The 18,827-nt window shown below is 38.9% G+C and overlaps 2 protein-coding genes across 3 annotated transcripts; one reads left to right on the forward strand and one right to left on the reverse strand.

The window, feature by feature from the left end:
• Positions 1–1,531: 1,531 nt before the first annotated feature.
• Rpb8 (DNA-directed RNA polymerases I, II, and III subunit Rpb8) lies at positions 1,532–2,268 on the reverse strand. Its single transcript, XM_065234887.1, has 2 exons — positions 1,907–2,268; positions 1,532–1,840 (listed from the first exon to the last, which is right to left on the reverse strand). Exons 1-2 carry the CDS (start codon positions 2,115–2,117, stop codon positions 1,599–1,601), a joined length of 453 nt encoding a protein of 150 aa, XP_065090959.1. The 5' UTR covers positions 2,118–2,268; the 3' UTR covers positions 1,532–1,598.
• A 4,530-nt stretch (positions 2,269–6,798) lies between these two features.
• CSN7 (COP9 signalosome subunit 7) lies at positions 6,799–8,455 on the forward strand. Of its 2 annotated transcripts, none has more exons than XM_065234889.1 (4): positions 6,799–7,047; positions 7,110–7,583; positions 7,645–7,789; positions 8,357–8,455. In XM_065234889.1, exons 1-4 carry the CDS (start codon positions 6,853–6,855, stop codon positions 8,365–8,367), a joined length of 825 nt encoding a protein of 274 aa, XP_065090961.1. In that variant the 5' UTR covers positions 6,799–6,852; the 3' UTR covers positions 8,368–8,455. The 2 variants fall into 2 exon arrangements, with proteins under 2 accessions (XP_065090961.1, XP_065090960.1); XM_065234888.1 differs by lacking the exon at positions 8,357–8,455 and adding an exon at positions 8,095–8,255.
• The last annotated feature ends 10,372 nt before the right edge of the window (positions 8,456–18,827 follow it).

An 18,827-nucleotide genomic window follows, 5' to 3' on the forward strand; every position in this document is an offset into this window, starting at 1 on the left:
GAACAATTCTTCTGAAGACACTTTTGTGATTACGTCAATAGTTTGTACATAATTCAATTAAGTTCGTGATTTTGCCATCTTCGACCACATTGCACTAAAGCCAGTAGGAGTCAAAGTATGAACATATGCCAAAAGTTGTTCCAATCGAACCGTCAAAATGTACCGCTTTGCTCGATTGGAACAGTTTTTTTTTCCAGTTTTGTGGTGACAGTCGTCCATACTTTAACTAGAGGGCTTTACATTGCACCGGTGGTCATTATTTCAAAAGTAGAAGATAGTATACATTTAGGCGTTTACTTACATTGATTTGCCAGTTAATCCTTAAGTATCACTAAAATTGACAAAATATTACTTCTAAATGAGTTTATGACATTCTAAATGCAAGATACCGTCTTAATTTGTCCATTATAATATGCACACAAGTTATATTTAGCACAAATTATTCTTCAAAGCATAATTTCTCTCGTGATCCCATTTTCCCACGGTCTGTTATTGTGTGGAGTTAGTGAAACTTATGAATATTCACTTTAAAAACCTCACAATGTCGCAGTTTTCCATTAGAAATAGATGAAATGGATTATTCTGATTGTCATAGAAAAATTTCAGTAAATTTGTTTATGTTGTCTATCAAGATTCAAAAGGGTAGTTAAATAAAATATCAATGAAGCTGGTTTTTACATGAATTTCTTCCAACTATTTATGCATTCAACACGAAGCTTCACATTTTAGAGGAAAATAGATAAAATTAATAGGATCTCTGTCACGCAAGCCAATGATCCCACTGACCCCAGTGTACCTCTCTTTAAATTGAGCTGCAATATGTAGACAAGTATCTTTGTTTAGTGTATTGGATAATTATAAAATTACAAAATATCACAGTTTACACTACAGTATATACTACATAATAGATCTCAGTTTGTAATTTTTGTTTGTAGTTGCACATAGTAAATTTGCTGTTTGTCGAGCATTCGGTGGTGCTGATCTCGGCGATTGCTTTGAAGAGATTCGGCGAAAAACAACTTTGTGCAAGTTCCATATAAACTTTAAATGTCAGTTTTTAACCAAATGAGTCGAAATTTTAGGAGGATGATCAATAGATATGATGGATGGACAATCTATCGTCAAAATGACTTAGGTTCATAGATCACTCCACGTTCGCACCATCGAAGAATTTGCATTCGAAAATGTTCATGAGAGCAAAGCTTTCAATCAAAGCAACCTTGTTGCATGATGTTTCTGATATGACATCAAAAGATTTCAAAACATGGACCCAGGAGGACAGCATCCCACCTTACCATCCGTAACGTGCTTGTGGTAACTAATTTTGATTGATCATCATTTTCCCGTCCATCTATTAATATTTAAACTAACACACGAACTTCCCAATTCTAGCGCTAGTGCAGTTCTAATTGTGATGATAGTCATGATTGCCAACCTGCTACTTAACATATGGCTTCTGTACAAAGTGATGGAAATGGCAGATGAAACAAATCCTCATTAGCTTTTCATTAAATTCCTGAAAATGTGGGTCAAGTGAACTTGCCTTTTTTATTTAGTCCCTTTCTCTTAAATCCTAATCCACGTACATCCAATACCGTCTAGAATGCCAATTTCTTCATCAGCAAATACATGTGTTGATCGATCTCAAAGCCGTGCAGATTGTTAGCGTCCCCTTGCAACCTCATCAGCAGTCCCCCAAATGAAACGTACGCCGATAGTCTGTTGGCCGATTCCAGCTGTGCATCGTCACCTTCGATCCGGTAAACCTTTCCAAACATCACATACTCAAAACTGTCCGCTCTGGAGCCTTCGATTTCGGCCGCGTTGTACTCCATACTTGCTGTAATTGATGAAAAATCAAAATAGCAACTAGTGGAAGGAAATTCAAACGGACTGGGCTTCTTACCAGGGGTTCCATCTTCGTGGAGGGTCGTGGCTAATACCAGGCGAAATTTATCCCCCAGCTCCATCGGGTACAGCCACGAGTTGATGTCCAAAATCAGATCCATTTTGAACGACTCTGATTCGCAGTGCAACCTACTGGCACGATCGAATTTCTTACCTTCCGGATCCATATCCTTGACGTTGAAGATATCCTCGAACAGTATTCCGGACATCGTAGATCGATTCCTATCTGCTTACTTTCACAAACAAAATTGGTAACGTGCAGCGATTGAGGTAGTTGGGATAAATGCGCTAGTTATGTCTCACGCTAGCAAGAAAACAAGAAAATGTATTGCTGATCCGATCCTAAGATCCGGCTGATCCATAGAAGCAATGCAAGTTACTTCTAATAATTTTGGCGGAGTAAAGATGAGGAAGAAGAGTAACTGTCAGTACCGCAGCTGTCAAACTGCTAGTGCTGTTGGAAAGAGTGGTAAAATCGGTAAAATAGATATTGCCAATAATTCTAGATAAACTTTTTAAAAAGTCCTATCAGCAGTGATCGATTCTCTTCATAGACTTTTTCTTTCGTTAATAACTCAGCTGCAAAAACATTCCCTGTAATGTTTTTACCCATTCACTGCGTTGGGTATGGCTACTATAAAGTTAGCGGGTCGTTTATCAACGTAAATAAAAATGTTTTAATGCGTTTTTTTGTTATTCGAGCTCGGATTTAATGCAATGGAAATATTTTAATAGATGTATTTTGTTAATATGGAAGTTTATAGATTTTTTTTTTTAATTTTTAGAGCAATAATGAATTCGACAGTGAGCATGCATAAAGGCCTATACGCGATGATCGATTCTCTTCGTCGATTTTCTCTTTTGTTAATAACTCGCTAGATTTAACGCTTCTCGGTGCGTTTGCTGTTGCTTTTGATAGCTAATACAACCTGTTACTACTCTGCATTGAACAAATTCTAGAAAATTGTTTCGCTTAGCTGTAGCAATGCAAAGAGAAAATCTATGAAGAGAATCGATCATCGCGTATTCTCCCTTATGCATGCTCACTGTCGAATTCTTGTTTTTTTATTCGTCGAATATTTTGTGTGTCTAAAATCAACAAGCTAAACATTGGATAAGGTCCTAAGTAACATTGATCGATTCTCTTCGTCAACTTTCTCTCTCGTTAATAGCTTGAACACATAAGCGTTTGTTGCGTTTGTTTTCAAATTAAACGCGAGAAATCATCGAAACAGTGTCAACATTTCAAAGGGGCGTAATTGGTTTTGTGAACAATGGCTATAGTCGTTGTTTACTTGCAAATAAAAGCTCACTTTTCCACATCAACAATTAAAGCTGGTAGAAGAAACAATCCTCTACCTTTTGGCGTCATTAAATTGTCATGTGTGAGCTTTTATTCGCGGGAAATCGACAGCTTTGTTTACAAAATAAATTACGCCCCTTTGAAATGTTCGCACTGAAAAGATATACACGGTGTTTCGCGAAAACCCATTAATGGGTATAAAAATACCCATTTCCGCTAAAAGTGCCCCTCCTCATTTTATGGGTAAACTATGGTTTACTCATAAATGGGTAAATGGGTGGTCTGTCAATAAATGGGTGTTTTTTCACCCATTTTCTTATATTGTGTTTGGATGAAAAAATACCCATTTTTACAAATGGAGGATGTAAAAATGTTTTTAAAACATTGAAAATAAATGCAGGTGTTCCGCTCAAATTTTTCACGAAACATTATAATACAAATTATCCATTGTATTGACTTATCCGTAAGCCTCTCCAACGTTTTGGATTCTAACATTTTCCGGAGATCGTTGCTGCGGACAGTAACTGTTTGCATCGAGGTTTGCATTCCCAATGAGCCGGTGACGGAAATGAGACGATACAATTTCGAAGTGTTTTTTCACCCATTAATGGGTAAAAAATATACCCATTATTCAACCGTAAACTGATTCTTTAAATGTGTATTTTTTCACACATTTTATGATTTCAAAATTCCCCCATTTTTTGACAGCTGCATACATGGTTTGAAAATGGGTAACTATAGTTGACGAACACGCTATTTCAATACTACCAAAATTTGGGTAGAATCTACCCAGTCGGTCAAAACTGAACCTACCCAAAAATATGTAAACTATGTTGGGAGTGACAACACCCAAAAACCGACATGAATGACCATACAAGGTACCATCAAATTTCTGATCAAAGCACAAAACTGACATCTGCCGCCGTGTTCGCGAAGAATGTGTATTCTATGGTTTTGACAGATGGGATCGCTGCACATTTGAATCCACCGTTACACAGCAAAAAAAATGTAATATCGATCAATGTAATAAAAGCTGATGTATGAAATAATGGTGTAATAACAAAAAGCAGATACAATATTACCACAAACGAAGTGACAGACGGAGCGGCTCGAAAACTTTTTTGACGCACCTGCTATTACAATTTTTCAGTGTACTACATGGCAACACCACTTCTACTGGATTATACCACATGGCAACACTACTAATGGACTGTACCACATGGCAACACTAAGTGTACTAGAATGTTTTGGTTCTATCTCTTTCACTCTACTCTAAACTGAAATCATAAAAAATGACAAAAATAAATAATACACTCTTTGCACACTGTCAAGGATCATATTGCACACAAAATCAACTATGTTCAAATCAAAACAAAAATACTAGCCCATCTGGTGGCTGATGGCACAAGCTTCTAAGAAAATTCTATTACACAGCAAAAAAAGTTGTTGAATATTACATCGAAACTGATGCAACCAGGTCAATCCATCGGTTGTGTAATATCACATTGTACGATGTACATCGATTTTGCGAACAAAATTACATCCATTGATGTAATATTGTATCTGCTTTTTGCTATTACATCATTATTTCATACATCAGCTTGAATTACGTTGATCGATATTACATTTTTTTTTGCTGTGTACAGTGAACCAGATAATTTTAATTGATTTCTTCGCCAGTTAGTCATCTGTCACTTCGTTTATGATATCACATCAATGGATGTAGTTTTGTTCGAGGTTTTGTTCGCAAAATCGATGTACATCGTACAACCATAGAGGTAACTCTAAGACCAGATGGTCCCGAAGAAATGTGCTCAACTTTTTGGCTCAGCTCTGGTACTATCTTCGGTCCCAAGCTAATCAATTCACCCCTCGAAACATAGCAAAATCAAATAACCCCTCATTTTATCTGTCAAACTTTCATAGCGAATCAAAACAAACATAGTCTACTACAAGAATTTTGACTAGAATGGGATGCGTTAATCGATTTGCTTGGGACCAATAGGCTAGTCAAGTAGTGAGCCAATTTAAAATCGTTAGTTTCGAATTGATTGTTGGTACAACGTTATATCACAAACGAAGTGACAGACGGAGCGGCTCGGAAACTTTGGTGACTAACCTGTTATTGCAATTTTTCAGTGTACCACATGGCAACACCACTACTACTGGATTGTACCACATGGCAACACTACTACCAACAATCAATACGAAACTAACGATTTTAAATTGGCTCACCACTTTAGTAGCCTATTGGTCCCAAGCAAACGATTAACGTACCCTATTCTAGTTGAAATTCTATTACTACACTATGTTTGTTTTGATTCGCTATGAAAGTTTGACAGATAACATCAGGGGTGTGTGGATTCATGCAGAACATGCAGGGGTGCGTGAAATAGCTTGGGACTGCTTGGGACCGTTGTTCTGGTACTGAGTGAGCCAAAAATAATAATGATATTCTTCGGGACCCAGTGGTCTTAGAGTTACCTCTATGCTACTACTAGATTGAACTAGCATTTTCACCAAATGTACTAGAATGCTTTGGTTCTATCTCTTTCACTCTACTCAAAACTGAAATGCATTAAAAAATGATAAAATTATACGAACTCTTTGCACACTGTCAAAGAATCATTGTACACAAAATCAACTTTGTTCAAATCAAAACAAAAAAACTAACCCATCTGGTGGATGATGGCACAAGCTTCCAAGAAAATTCTGTTACAGTGAACCACATTATTTAAATGGATTTCTTCGCCAGTTAGTCGTCTGTCACTTCGTTTGTGGTTATATTACACAACCGATGTATTGACCTGGTTGCAGCAGTTTGGATGTAATATTCAACAACTTTTTTTTCTGTGTATGGATTCTCGATAAACACTGATAAATTAAACTATTCCCATTTTGCCTGAATTTAATCAATTTGACATTAAACTCAGTTTAATCATATCGAATGATTAAAAATTACTCTCTATGTAAAAACTAATCGTCTGATATTAAACCCAGTTTAATCATGGTTGATTTGATTGAAAATGATCTTTTTTGAATAAATTTAAATTATTTTTGATTCTATTTTAATAATTTTTTATTGTATATTAATATTCAAAAATAAATAAAATTTAATACTGGAAAGATTATTTCGAATTTAATCATGCATGACTACTGCCGAAGTAATCATGGGTCGGACTCAATAAGGTGAAGCAGGAATCTGCATACTTTTTAAGCTTTTTTGAATTAATTTCTCTTTGAGTGAAGAGTTAAGTTCAAGTTTCATGTCGGTTTGTCGGTGGTGACAAGTTGACAAAATGGACAAAGTCGATCGGATTCATGCCGATGTTGTCTATTTGTCAACTTGTTACTCCCAACACAGTATACCCATTTTTGGTAGGTTCATTTTTGACCGATCTGGCGCAGAAGTTTTGTACCCAAATTTGAGAGTTTTGAAATAGCGTGAAGAGAATCGATCAAAACAGGTAGGACCTTTTGAAATGTTCATCTAGAAATGGTAAAGTCGATAAGTAGAATCGATCAAAGTAAATAGGTCCTTTTGAAATTTTATTCAATGTTCAGAAATTATTAGAAGTTATCTGAGAATCAGCAGGATCAGCAATATATTTCCTTTTTTCTTACTAGTTTCCCATCTCATAATGACACCGGATCTGAGTCTCGACTTCGAGACCTCTGCTCAGCAGCACTATTCGGCACACAACCCGATCGAACAGTACGTCCTGCTGTCGAAGAGTGCCAAGGGAGCCGCTTGTCTGGAACTGATCAAACAGGTCCTGGAGGCACCTGGAGTGTACGTATTTGGGGAGTTGCTTGCGATGCCCAACATTGCTGAGGTAGGTTCAATTCGTAACATTATATAGGTTTAATCTGTCAACTATTAGATGGGATTTTTCAGCTGCAAACTGGTCCTAGTGCAAGCTACTTCAATACGCTGCACCTGTTTGCCTATGGGACTTACCGGCAGTATTTGGAAAATCAAGCTCAGCTGGTTCAGCTTACTCCGGTGATGAGAAAGAAACTGCAACACCTGACAATAGTTTCACTGGCCATCAAGACCAAGTGCATCCCGTACAAAGAACTGCTGGAGGAACTGGACATCAAACATGTTCGCGATCTGGAGGATATGATCATCGAAGCCATCTATGGCGACATCATCCACGGAAAGCTGGACCAGAAGAAACAGCAGCTGGAAGTGGACTATGCTATCGGTCGGGACATCCGACAGGGCAATGTAAGTGAGTTGGGTAACTTTCTGGAGGAGTGGTGTGACTCGTGTGAGACAATACTGGCCTGCTTGGAGAATCAGATCCATCGGGCCAACTCGGAGAAGCAGAAGCGCATCAAACACAAGGAAGCAATCGAACTGGAGGTGATTATCGGTCAAAATTATTTGTTAGAACCAATTAATGAATCTTATCCGGCATTTTTAGATTACTAATCTTAAGAAGCTGATTAAGGTCCAAGGCGGCAACGATTCGGATGAAGCCATGGCGACTGATTCCGGCCGCGAAATAACGGCTTACAATATGGAGTTGCGCAAGAAGTCATCGAAATCAAAGAGCCAGAAAGTGAGCGGTAAGTCGTGGTTTAAAAATTTCTGATGAGAATAATTTCCCGCCCCCCGACGTGTGCGTGTGTGCTAGTTCTCTTCCTTTGCTAACAAACAAACAGACAAGAAATGGATTTTGAAATAGAGCTCAGTTTATACTTACAGTTTCCATTTAGACAAAAATCATTTCTGATTTCAACATAAAGGGCTTTCATTTCTCACATGTTTTCGGTAAATGGGCTTTCGGATTTGTTCGTTTTTACCTGCCACTAATGGATGACGATTGGCTGAAAGAAATGTCCCTAATGATACCTTTTACACACATATATAGGTGCGGCCAAAATGCTCTCGCGACAGATGCCCTAGAGAAGTGATATATGTACCCTACATTATGAGTTTGTGCGTATTTTCCGTTCGTTTCAATCCCGATTCGGTACGTTTAGTTTGATTGATACCAACAACCTCTATTTATTGCGAATAAAATTGAAATAGTGACTAATTTTGTGTTATCCTTCTTTTTTTTTTGTTTTGAGCAAAAATACTTTTCGTGCATGTTGATATTCCATTTTATTATTATTGATTTATTTTTATAGAAGATCAGTGAAAGAAACATCCTTCTGCCACTCAGCTATGAGGTTCGATAGCTATGACATTTTGAAGTTAATAAAATTTTCTTTTTTACCGTTGTTTGATCAGGTGTGTTTCTATGCAAGAACATTATAAAGAAAGCAATTTTGTTACTGGAAAGCATGCTTGGCATGCACAGTTGTACACATCAACTGCACATTTGTTAATAACTTTTCACTCTGTTGTTGAAATTAGTTAGATTAGGATCATTGCTTACTATAGATATGCAAAGAGTAGGTAAATCTTATCATTTGAATCATCACCAATGTATTTTCACACTTTAAGTCCGAGATGTGTAGCGAGCACTAAATCCGTTGGATTCCACCTTTCGGTGGAAAAATGTGCTTATACTCACATCTGTCCGATGAACCACCATGTACTCCGCTCTCCAATCAGCATTGATGAAAGAATCATGCCCTTCATGAGGTCTATCCGCATCCTCGGCCTACGACTCGATAGGCATCTAAACTTTGTCGACCACTTTAATGAGGTGAAAAAGAGCTGCCAAACGAGGATTGATTTACTCCGAACACTGGCCGAAAGACACTTAATGAACAACCGTGCTATTCGTATGCGTGTAGCAAAAGCGGTAGTTGATTACAGACTGACCTACGGTTTAGAATTGAACTAGCCTGGCTGCTGATAGGTTGATTTCGAAACTGGCTCCAGTGTATTATCAGGCGATTATGGTCACATTAGGTCCTCTCCCATCCACCCCAGGTTGGCAGCCAGCGTGGAGAGTGGAAGGCTACCTTTTGAAAGGTACATATTTGCATCTGTTTGCAAGAAAGCGATTGGCTTTGCAGAAAAGACTACAGGGACAAGTGACGGAGTGTCCCTCCTCATGGAGGCGAACGATCTCCCGAATAATACCGCCAACCTGGAGCTCCCCATGTAGCCAGGGTCCACTGGCGATAAAGAACAGCTTCCGGGCGGGAACCAACTCCCCTGCGCTAGTGAGAACAGTAGCCGATTTACATCGATCCAAATACAACAATCATCAAGTACGATACACCGACGGATCCCGAAGTGGCGGTAGAGTTGGTATTGGAATTTCCGATCCGGAGCTGTGTACCTTTTACCGACTACCAGACCCCTGCAGCGTTTTCACTGCTGAAGCAGCCACCATTCTCGTAGCTGCCACCCTACTCTCCAACAATCCGATCGTCATATAGTCAGTCTGAAACAGCTAAACACCCTTGGATCCAGGGTTTCCAGCAGTTCGCTCCTAAGGAAACAACCTTTGTCTGGGTCTCCGGACACTGTGGGATCAGAGGTAATGAGCAAACCGACCACCTGGCGGCATCCGGAAGACAGTTCAACTTTTACACCAGAAAGGTCCCGTCCCAGGACATAAAGCGGTGGATCACAATCACTATATGGAACTGCTGGACTAACGAATGGATGAGATCTCGAGACTTATTTATCCGGAAGGTAAAATGGGATACCAGGAAATGGGAGGATCCACCTGAACACCGACTTCAAGTCATTCTATCCCGGTTGAGAACCGGCCATACCAAAGTCTCCCACAACATGGGAGGCGGAGGCGGATTCAGACGATAGTGCGTTACGTGCAATGTTCTATTTACAGTGGAGCATTTCTTATGCGAATGCCCCCAGTACCACGGGCCCCGTTCCCTTTACGGGATCTCAGGCAGCATCATGGATACCTTGAGGGATGACCCATCCAGCATCGCTGCACTTTTCTGCTTCCTTCAGGAGGTAGGTCTGATTAACCAAATTTGATCTATGAACACCCAAGCAACGACAACGGACAATGATCCGGACCAATATATGGACTCAAAACTATACCTCGGCAACAAATACTGACTCGGACACGGATGAACGAAGATATCGAACCAAACAAAGCACGTACAAGGACACGGAAATGGGTGAATGACGGCACTACGATTATTCAAAAGGACAGTAACATCGGTAGCATTAAAGGAAAATTTCCAACTCTGAAATAAAAAAACTCTGTTATTATGAAGACTCCCTTCTGGAGCTCCCGCCCATCTCCTAACTCCGTAACCTCGGGGTTCTCTTCTGGAACCTCACCTCCCCTTCATATTAGCTGTGTGTAAATCTCTCTAATAAAGCAAAAAAAAAAAAAAAAAAAACAAAAATCCACAGATTTTAGGTTAAGGAGAGCTGCAAGAAAATTTAGATAATAATTCCAATGAAATCTAATTATTCATATTGCTCAAAGGTTCCAAGCAGAATTTTAAGCTAGTTTAAAGATAGTTTGAAAAGAATTCCTTTCAAAGAATTTGGAAGAATCTTCAAAAAGTTTAGGAGTGTGAGAACACTTCTATTATATGTCCAAAGAAACTCTGAGTAGTGTGTGCCAAGAGATTCTAATGAAAGTTCCAAGGGAATTCTAACGAGAGTTTAGGATTTTAAGATAATAGTTTTCTAAATTTAAAATGCAAGATATTTTAATTAATTATATCTAATTAATTCAAGAGATTTCCAGAAATATTCCAAGCAAACTGTTGTAACCGACTGTTACAAATTGTTAGTATTTTTTAATTCGGTTTATGGTGTTCGATTCAAATTAGGATTAGTAGTAGGGCTAGTGAATGTTTGTAAAAATGTACATACTTTCAATCAAAAGTGATAGGTTAGTAGTAAATTTGAAATTATATACAAAACAAGTGGATTGAATCGCATGAAAGCCAGTGGGTGCAACATTTAAAGGGTAACGTAGGCCAGCTGGCGAAGTGGGCTAAAATCTACAAAGGTGGTAATAACAATTGTTTAAAATCCCCCTCCCCCCACCCTACAAGCAGCAACAAAGAAGCTAAAACAAGGCCCAAATTAATAAGGAAGAGCGCCATTGCTCAGAAAGCTACAGGTGTTCGTGTGCAGAAGAATAAAATTCAAAGTGTCCTTAAAAGTTAGAAGTGAGTGGTATCGTGCGGGACCGAAATCCGTACAGCACTGAAATCCGTACACCCTGTTGAATTTGTTTATTTATATGCATCATAACAATGTAAATATTAGACATGAATACATATTCATGTTCATTCATGCATTAGCTTAATGTTTACGTCAACAATTAAGCAGCATGTCATGCAATTAAAATAAGAAAAATAAAAACCTTAACACGTGTCGGGCATTTCTGTCAATCGGTTGCGTTCTTAACGATTTTCTAAGAAAATCTCTCGGATTTACTTCAGTTTGTTAAGCGTATTTCAGTGATGTTTGCGAGTAGTTTCCTGAAGGTCGATCGAAAAGGTTAGTGTTTATCGTTTTATATTTCAATTCTAAGCAATGGATCGTTCATATGGTATTTATTTATCAAAATTAGTACTGTACGGATTTCGATCCATATATAACAGCTGATTCTAAATCCGTACACTTGTGCATCACTAATGACGATTCTACTTTATCCAATGTTTTTCAGCAGATCATGGAAACTAAATACACGCCGGAGGATTTGGAGAAGACTGTGGCAATGATGCGTGCGGATAAATCTTACCGAGAAGCATCCAGGGATTTTGCCGTTCAATTCACCACCATAAGAGATGCCGTATTGAATCGCTACTCTCTTATTTTATTCGTATTGTAAACGTTATATTATTAATATCTTTTAATGAAGAGCGTCAAGAACCAGCCGAAAAGTAAAACAACGCAGCTCCCCTACAGGATATCACCAACACGCATATACAAATACAGAGAGCAGACAGAAATGGGCCAGAGAGCATTCCCAGCAGTAGCTACCAGCGAGGAATGACCGGAAATACACATGAAAGTAGTGCGGGCGAAAATTGATAAAGAGAACGCGAAGAAACAAAGGATTGAGGAACGACAAAAGAAAAAGGTTGAGCGAGAGAGGAAGAGGAGGAAGAAAAGGAAGAAGAGCAAAGAAAGTTCCCTAATAAACAAATACCATGAACGAACTTTATCCCGGATGGGTAAACTTTCCCACAAATGGTTTGGATGACACCCCGAACACGTCGTGAAGCTCTCTATTATGGTTATTTTTATTAGGGTTGGAAGCAAGAAAGCATTATAACTTGAAAAGGCAATTGGAAGATTGCCGTAAAAGCTCAACGCAGATGTCGCCACTGCATGATGATGATAATGTTGACAGACTGCATGTAAAATTCGTGAAAATTAGCGTTAAATCATAATTTTCATCAAGCCTGTGTAAAATCCTTCCAATATAACATTCGAATTGAAGAAGAAAACGTTTTTACGATCAGACTGATATGCATCTTTGACTTTTCCAGTTGAACTTTCATTAGATATATTCATTTCATTTCGCGGCTCCATCAATGCTGCATTGTAAATATGATGTAAACAGAAGTAAATTGCTCAATTACTCAAAATAAAGATGATTTGTCATCTTGTTATCACTTTGAAGACCATCTAGCACCATTTTATAGTATGGTGCGTGTTGAGTAAATCAGTACGTTTTCCGTCGATAATTGTGAGTATCAATATGTTTGCTTAAAAAAGGCCAAAATGAACATTTATTGAATATTGGCGTCCTATACAACAAATTCTCTATTACCACCAGCATGATACAACCTTTCATAAGTAAATAAACTTAATTTCCACTTTCATCTTAGTGGAAATCGCACATATTCACCATTTTCCGAAAAATGCAGCTGCGCAGGAGGTAACCTCTCGCTGTGGGTGCAAACTTGTTATGCATTATTTTCCATGAAAACCTCTCCGATCCATACCGAAATAAAAACAATTAGTTTTCAAACACGTTTTCTTACGCGATTCAAACAAAAGTTTCCACGAGAAATTATTAGTTTTTCTTTATGGACCGATTTGCCCCAAAAATCGTCTGTTTTACTTGGAAAATTTGGAAACTATCCTCCTTCTAGTAGTTCTCACTTCGAAATGTAGGAGTCGAAAGCTTGGAAAAGTTTCACTGCAAGACGCCAATAGTAACAATGGAGAAGAAGCAGAAGAAAGCTGTGGAAAAGAAGCAATGAAAGATCTGTATTTTTATGATTATTACTCTCTTGACGCATTAAATTAAATTAAGTTATAGTCGTTATTTTACCAATTTTAATTTTTATGCACAAAACGAAAAACTAATCCTTGATGTCAGTTCATTGTCTTTTTTTGTTGGTTTCTAAGATGGTTGTATATTTCTTTTACTTATCCGCCATTATAGGGCTACCATCTAAGGAACCGGTTAATTTATCGCTTGATGCCAGTGGGTTGGTGGAGTTCCAAAGTATGGCGCATCTTGCACGTTATCACATGTCAAATTTCAAAAACCTCGAAGTTGTGATCGGAAGAAAACTCCAGTAAGAATATTTAACCCAAAGCACTGGTATAGAATAAAATTTGGAAGAAATTAATCCTTAAACATGATATTAGTTAGCATAAAAATCCAGAACAGTTACCTTCTTAAATAAAAAGAATTCAGTTACCTCACCTTTGAATCGATTGGAGCATCAATTAATCTAACGCTGATATCATTAGTTAAAAAAGTAAAAGTAAAAAAAATGAACTTAAATCTTTGACGAATGATTCTTACGTAAAATCGTGCACTGAATTCAACAATGTAGTCGAAAAAAATGTCAGTAGGATAGTTTTTGAGATACAGCTAAAAATTAAAAATCAATTTAAACAAGTTTGATTACTATAATACAAATATCTCCGGTTGTAATGAGATTATATCAATAGAGGTAAGAATTTTTTCGTTCGATCAATTGAACATCAATTGTCAGTGAGATTGATGGTATTGTTGTTAGTTAATAGTTTGTTCATTAAGTTTTCCTAAGAAAAATTGAATTTCTGCTAAGTTTTTAAGCAATGTAAATTAAAATGTTTATGGTGGTTCTACCATTACTCTCACGGAAAAATAGTGTTATAACGATCGAAATAATACGTTTAATTTTTCGTTAAAATAATTAATATCACTTCATTGCAGCCAGAAATATTTGTGTTTTAGTTTTTTTTTTAACGTGAGATTTCATTTTTTAGCTAGGGGAAGGAGGGGCATAGTGGGCATCCCGTACTTTGGCTCTGGATCTCCAACTGCATGAAACAAATCAACTCGTAGTAGGATCAATATCATTAAGATATTGATCCTACAGCCAACAAATTTGTTCTGAACGGTCGGAAGTCCAAGCTGGAGCACGCGCGATGCTCACTATGCCCCACCTGTTCACTATGCCTCTCTTACCCCTATATCTCCAAAACTATCCTACCGAGATTTTTTTGGACTACATTTTTGGATTCAGCGCACGATTTTACATGGGAAATGACCATCAGCGTACAAAGTTCAAATATGCTGTAAACTACCCTAATAAAAATTGTATGGTTAATTTGCTTAACGACGTGTTCTGGGTATCATCCAAACCATTTGTGGAATAGTTCAATGATTTGGGTTATCGTTCGTTTATGGTTATTTTTTATTAGGGTAGTGTATTTAAACGAATATAGCAATTCAAGATAGCAACACGTTTTTTTCATTGATTTGGATCGATTTAATTCATGTACGGATTTTGATTAATGACTGTACGGATTTTGATTCATCCTCAACACAGTGTACGGATTTCGATTCAAAACTGTACGGATTTTGATTCAATCGTAAAACGCTGTACGGATTTTGATTCAAGATATGTGCAATTTAAATCCTTTTTTCTAATAATTCAAGGTAATTTTAAGACCTGGTGTTTGCAAATATTGGAAAAATAAAGATAAATGTAAAGGAAAAAGATGTGATACAGAGCATAATGTGATAGCATTATTTAGTATTGACCGTTAATGATTCTCTCGTGCTTAGGTGTACGGATTTCGGTCCCGCACGGTATCCATCTAAAAAGGGAGAGGAATACGGATTCATCAGGTACGGTAATGACCTATCCTACGCTTAAAATCTAACTAAATCTGGCTTACAACTAATGACTAGAAGATTATTATGCCTTCTCTAATGCCTCCCATTAGCTTCTCTAATGCATCCCATCACAGGACCTGGTAATTCGACGGAAAGTCGCCATTTTGGCTGGTCTGAGGCTCGATTTGCCTCGGTTTGCTACGTCTAACTGAAAAGGACCATTTCCAACCTCTGGGCCAAACCCGTTAATAAGGTTTTCAAGCTCGGGGTCGAAACCCTTAACCGTTACCGTTACCCTAGTCATAGACACTAAAGAAGTTTGCAAGTAGTAAACGAAATGCAAATAACAGATAGTTCAAAGTGATAGTGAACAAAAAAGAGTGAAAGTGAAAGTGATACAAAAGTAGTAGAATTAAAAGGAAAAATCGACGTAAAAGATATACAATTATTGTACTAAAACGCTTATCAATCAATTTAGTTGAAAATTTAATTCAATTAAGGATTCCCCTAATTTCAAAACTTTGAATTGAACGTTTGTTTATTTTAGAATAAAATTTATAAATCAATAATGTTGTAGTTATTAATTAAATTACTAAACAAAAAACAATTTTATTTATGAGACTCGATCTGAACGTTTCTTTTTATTTGTCCTGCAAAATTTCTTCCGCCTTTTCCTGGATTTGTATCTCCCGCCAGAGCCAATCAGCTTCCTTTGGAGGCTTCTTCCAACTTTTTTCTGGAAATTTTTCTCGACTTCTTTGTCTAACATCTCCAAAAAGTTTTCATCAACATCCACTGGATATTTCTCATTATGTATTGATAGGGTGGAGAACGCGAGGGAGAACTCCTTCGGCCCCGAGACCCTACTTCAAGCATGGGTAAGCATAGTCGTCTCGGCCCTGAGTGTAGATGTAGGTCGGAGGTCTTCCAACCAGCTATTACTGGCCTGTCAGCCTCTCCTTTGCCTGATATCGCTTCAACTTCTAGCTGTGTTTCCGGTTCTGCGGCCTCCGCACTAGCCACATCATGTCTATGCATCCGTCCTGCCAACTGCCGCCACCTGCTCTTCCTCGGATCCGGGACACCTCCCGACCCAGCCGCGCTTGCTGCAAACATCCTCCATCTTCATCGTTCCGGTCCTGGGGTCGGTGATGGTATCGGGGGCTTCCGGCCTGCAACCTCAGGCGAGTATGTTTGCGATTCCGAGCTTTCGGTACCTGATGTCATTTCGATTTCCAGCTCCCGTGATTGCTCCTCGAAGGGTCTCCGGATCTACTACCAAAACGTGAGTGGGCTGAGGACTAAAATCGACTCGTTTTTCCTGGCTGTTGCGGAGGCCGAATATGATTTGATTGTGCTGACGGAAACGTGGGTGGATGAGCGAATTTACTCATCGCAACTTTTCAGGTCACTCTATTCCGTCTTCAGAACTGACCGGTCTGCCCTAAACAGTCAAAAATCGCGCGGTGGCGGAGTCCTGATTGCAGTATCAACGAAACTAGCCAGTTACGTAAGTACGTCACCCATTTCCAGTCAACTGGAATAGCTGTGGATTGTCGTAGAACTTCCACAAAGCAAGCTTAGTGTAGACGCAATCTACCTGCCCCCCGACCGCAGAAACGACTGGACAATCATCCGTGAGCATGTAGATTCGTTAGGCTCGATGTCTTCTCAATTAAGTCTGTTAATGCTTGATGCTACTGTTGGGATGCCACGTGATGTGTTTAGTTTCGTTATTCCGCGCATTTCAAAAGACATGGTGATAGCGGCAACAGGCAAACTGAAGCTCTCGTTCGCCAATGTGAGTTCCCTTGCCGCTGGAAACTTTCTTATCTGTTCCCTTATACAAAAAAGGTGATAAACGGAATATCGCAAATTATCGTGGAATCACCTCCCTGTGTGCCTGCTCAAAACTGTTCGAGATTATCATAAATGATGCTCTGTTCACGTGTTGCAAAAATTATATCGATACAGAACAACACGGCTGTGCCGGCGCCGGTGGTGTAGTGGTAAACGTGACTGCTTTCTAACACCCCGATGGGTCTGGGTTCAATCCCAGCCGAGGTCGGTGGGATTTTTCTGTGGCATAAAAATCTCTGGTCACGTCTTCCTTCGGAAGGGAAGTAATCCTACGCAGGTGTGGCAGCTGCCTTCCTGCACATTCGATTGTCGTCAATGGATGGCAATCGATGTCCGTCGGTGATTGGCACCTAGATTGCGGAACAGAAACCGACGTTAAATAAAGAAAAGAAGAAGAACAACACGGCTTATACCCGAAGCACTCCGTGTCCACGAACCTGGTGCAGTTTACTTCTAACTGTCAGGATGGCAAGTCGATGCTGCGTATATGAATCTAAAAGCTGCATTTGACATGGTGGACCATAATATCTTGCTTGCCAAGCTGGCGATACTTGGCGTCTCGTTAACGGCTGTGGATTGGTTCAGATCTTACTTGGCGGATCGCTATGTACAGGTTAAGATTGGCGCTTCGGAATCGGATGTTTTCGAAAAACAACTCGGGAGTTCCGCAAGGCAGTAACCTAGGACCGCTACTGTTTTCGATCTTTTTAAACGACGGCGCCTTTCTGATACCATCAGAACGTCGCTTTTTCTATGCAGACGATACAAAAATCTACTAAATTATTAAAAATCTCTCGGACTGCTGGGATCTCCAGAATATGTAAGGTATTTTTTCTGACTGAAACATTATTTCCTATCACCGAAAAATCGAACCAATCATGTTTGACTATGTTCTCTACGGACGCAGTCTTGCTCGTGTAGAGCACATTAAGGATCTTGGCGTTACCTTGGACTGCAGACTCACTTTCAGAATCCACTACAATGAAATCATCGAGCTAATCGACAATTGGGCTTTATTTTCAAAATTGCCCACGAGTTCCGTGACCCGCTATGCCTCAGGTCACTCTACTGCTCGTTTGTGCGATACTTATTGGAGTCAAGTTTAGTTGTTTGGTGCCCTTTCCATGCTAGCTGGATCACTAGAATTGAATCCGTTCAACGCAAGTTTGTGAGATATGCTCTTCGTTTCCTCAACTGGCGTGACCCAAAAAACTTGCCACCGTACGAGGAGCGTTGCCGTCTCCTGGGAATCGAACCATTAGCGGTGAGACGGACGGTCGCTCAAGCTATGTTCGCTGGAAAGCTGCTTACGGGTGACATTGACTGTCCAACACTGCTGGCTCAGCTAAATATGTATGCCCCTGAGAGGCCTCTTCGCCAACGCAACTTTCTGTTTTTGGAACCACGGCGCTGAAATTATACACAACACGAGCCAATTCGAGCAATCAGCCGACAATTCAACAACTTCTTTTACATGTTCGACTTCAATGTATCAGCTGACGTGTTTTGTCATCGGTTCTTCGGCCTTTTCCGTACCGTTGACCGTAACTATTTAGTTTAAGTTTTATTCATTTAGACAATAATTGTCAGTTGACTTTTTCAATATACAAATAAAAAAATAAAAACATTAACTTACAAAGTTCATTTTTTGTACCATAATGCTTAACACGAGGCTTAACATCACCTGGCATCTTTTGGATAGTTTTCTGATTTTCATTAGAAACCCCCGTGCTTGGAATAGGGTTGAGTTGTAGCCGTTT

This window comes from Ochlerotatus camptorhynchus, unplaced genomic scaffold, assembly GCF_037179485.1.
Source record: "Ochlerotatus camptorhynchus isolate MF236.1 unplaced genomic scaffold, CSIRO-AGI_Acam_v1.1 ptg000443l, whole genome shotgun sequence".
Taxonomy (NCBI): Eukaryota; Metazoa; Arthropoda; class Insecta; order Diptera; family Culicidae; genus Ochlerotatus; species Ochlerotatus camptorhynchus.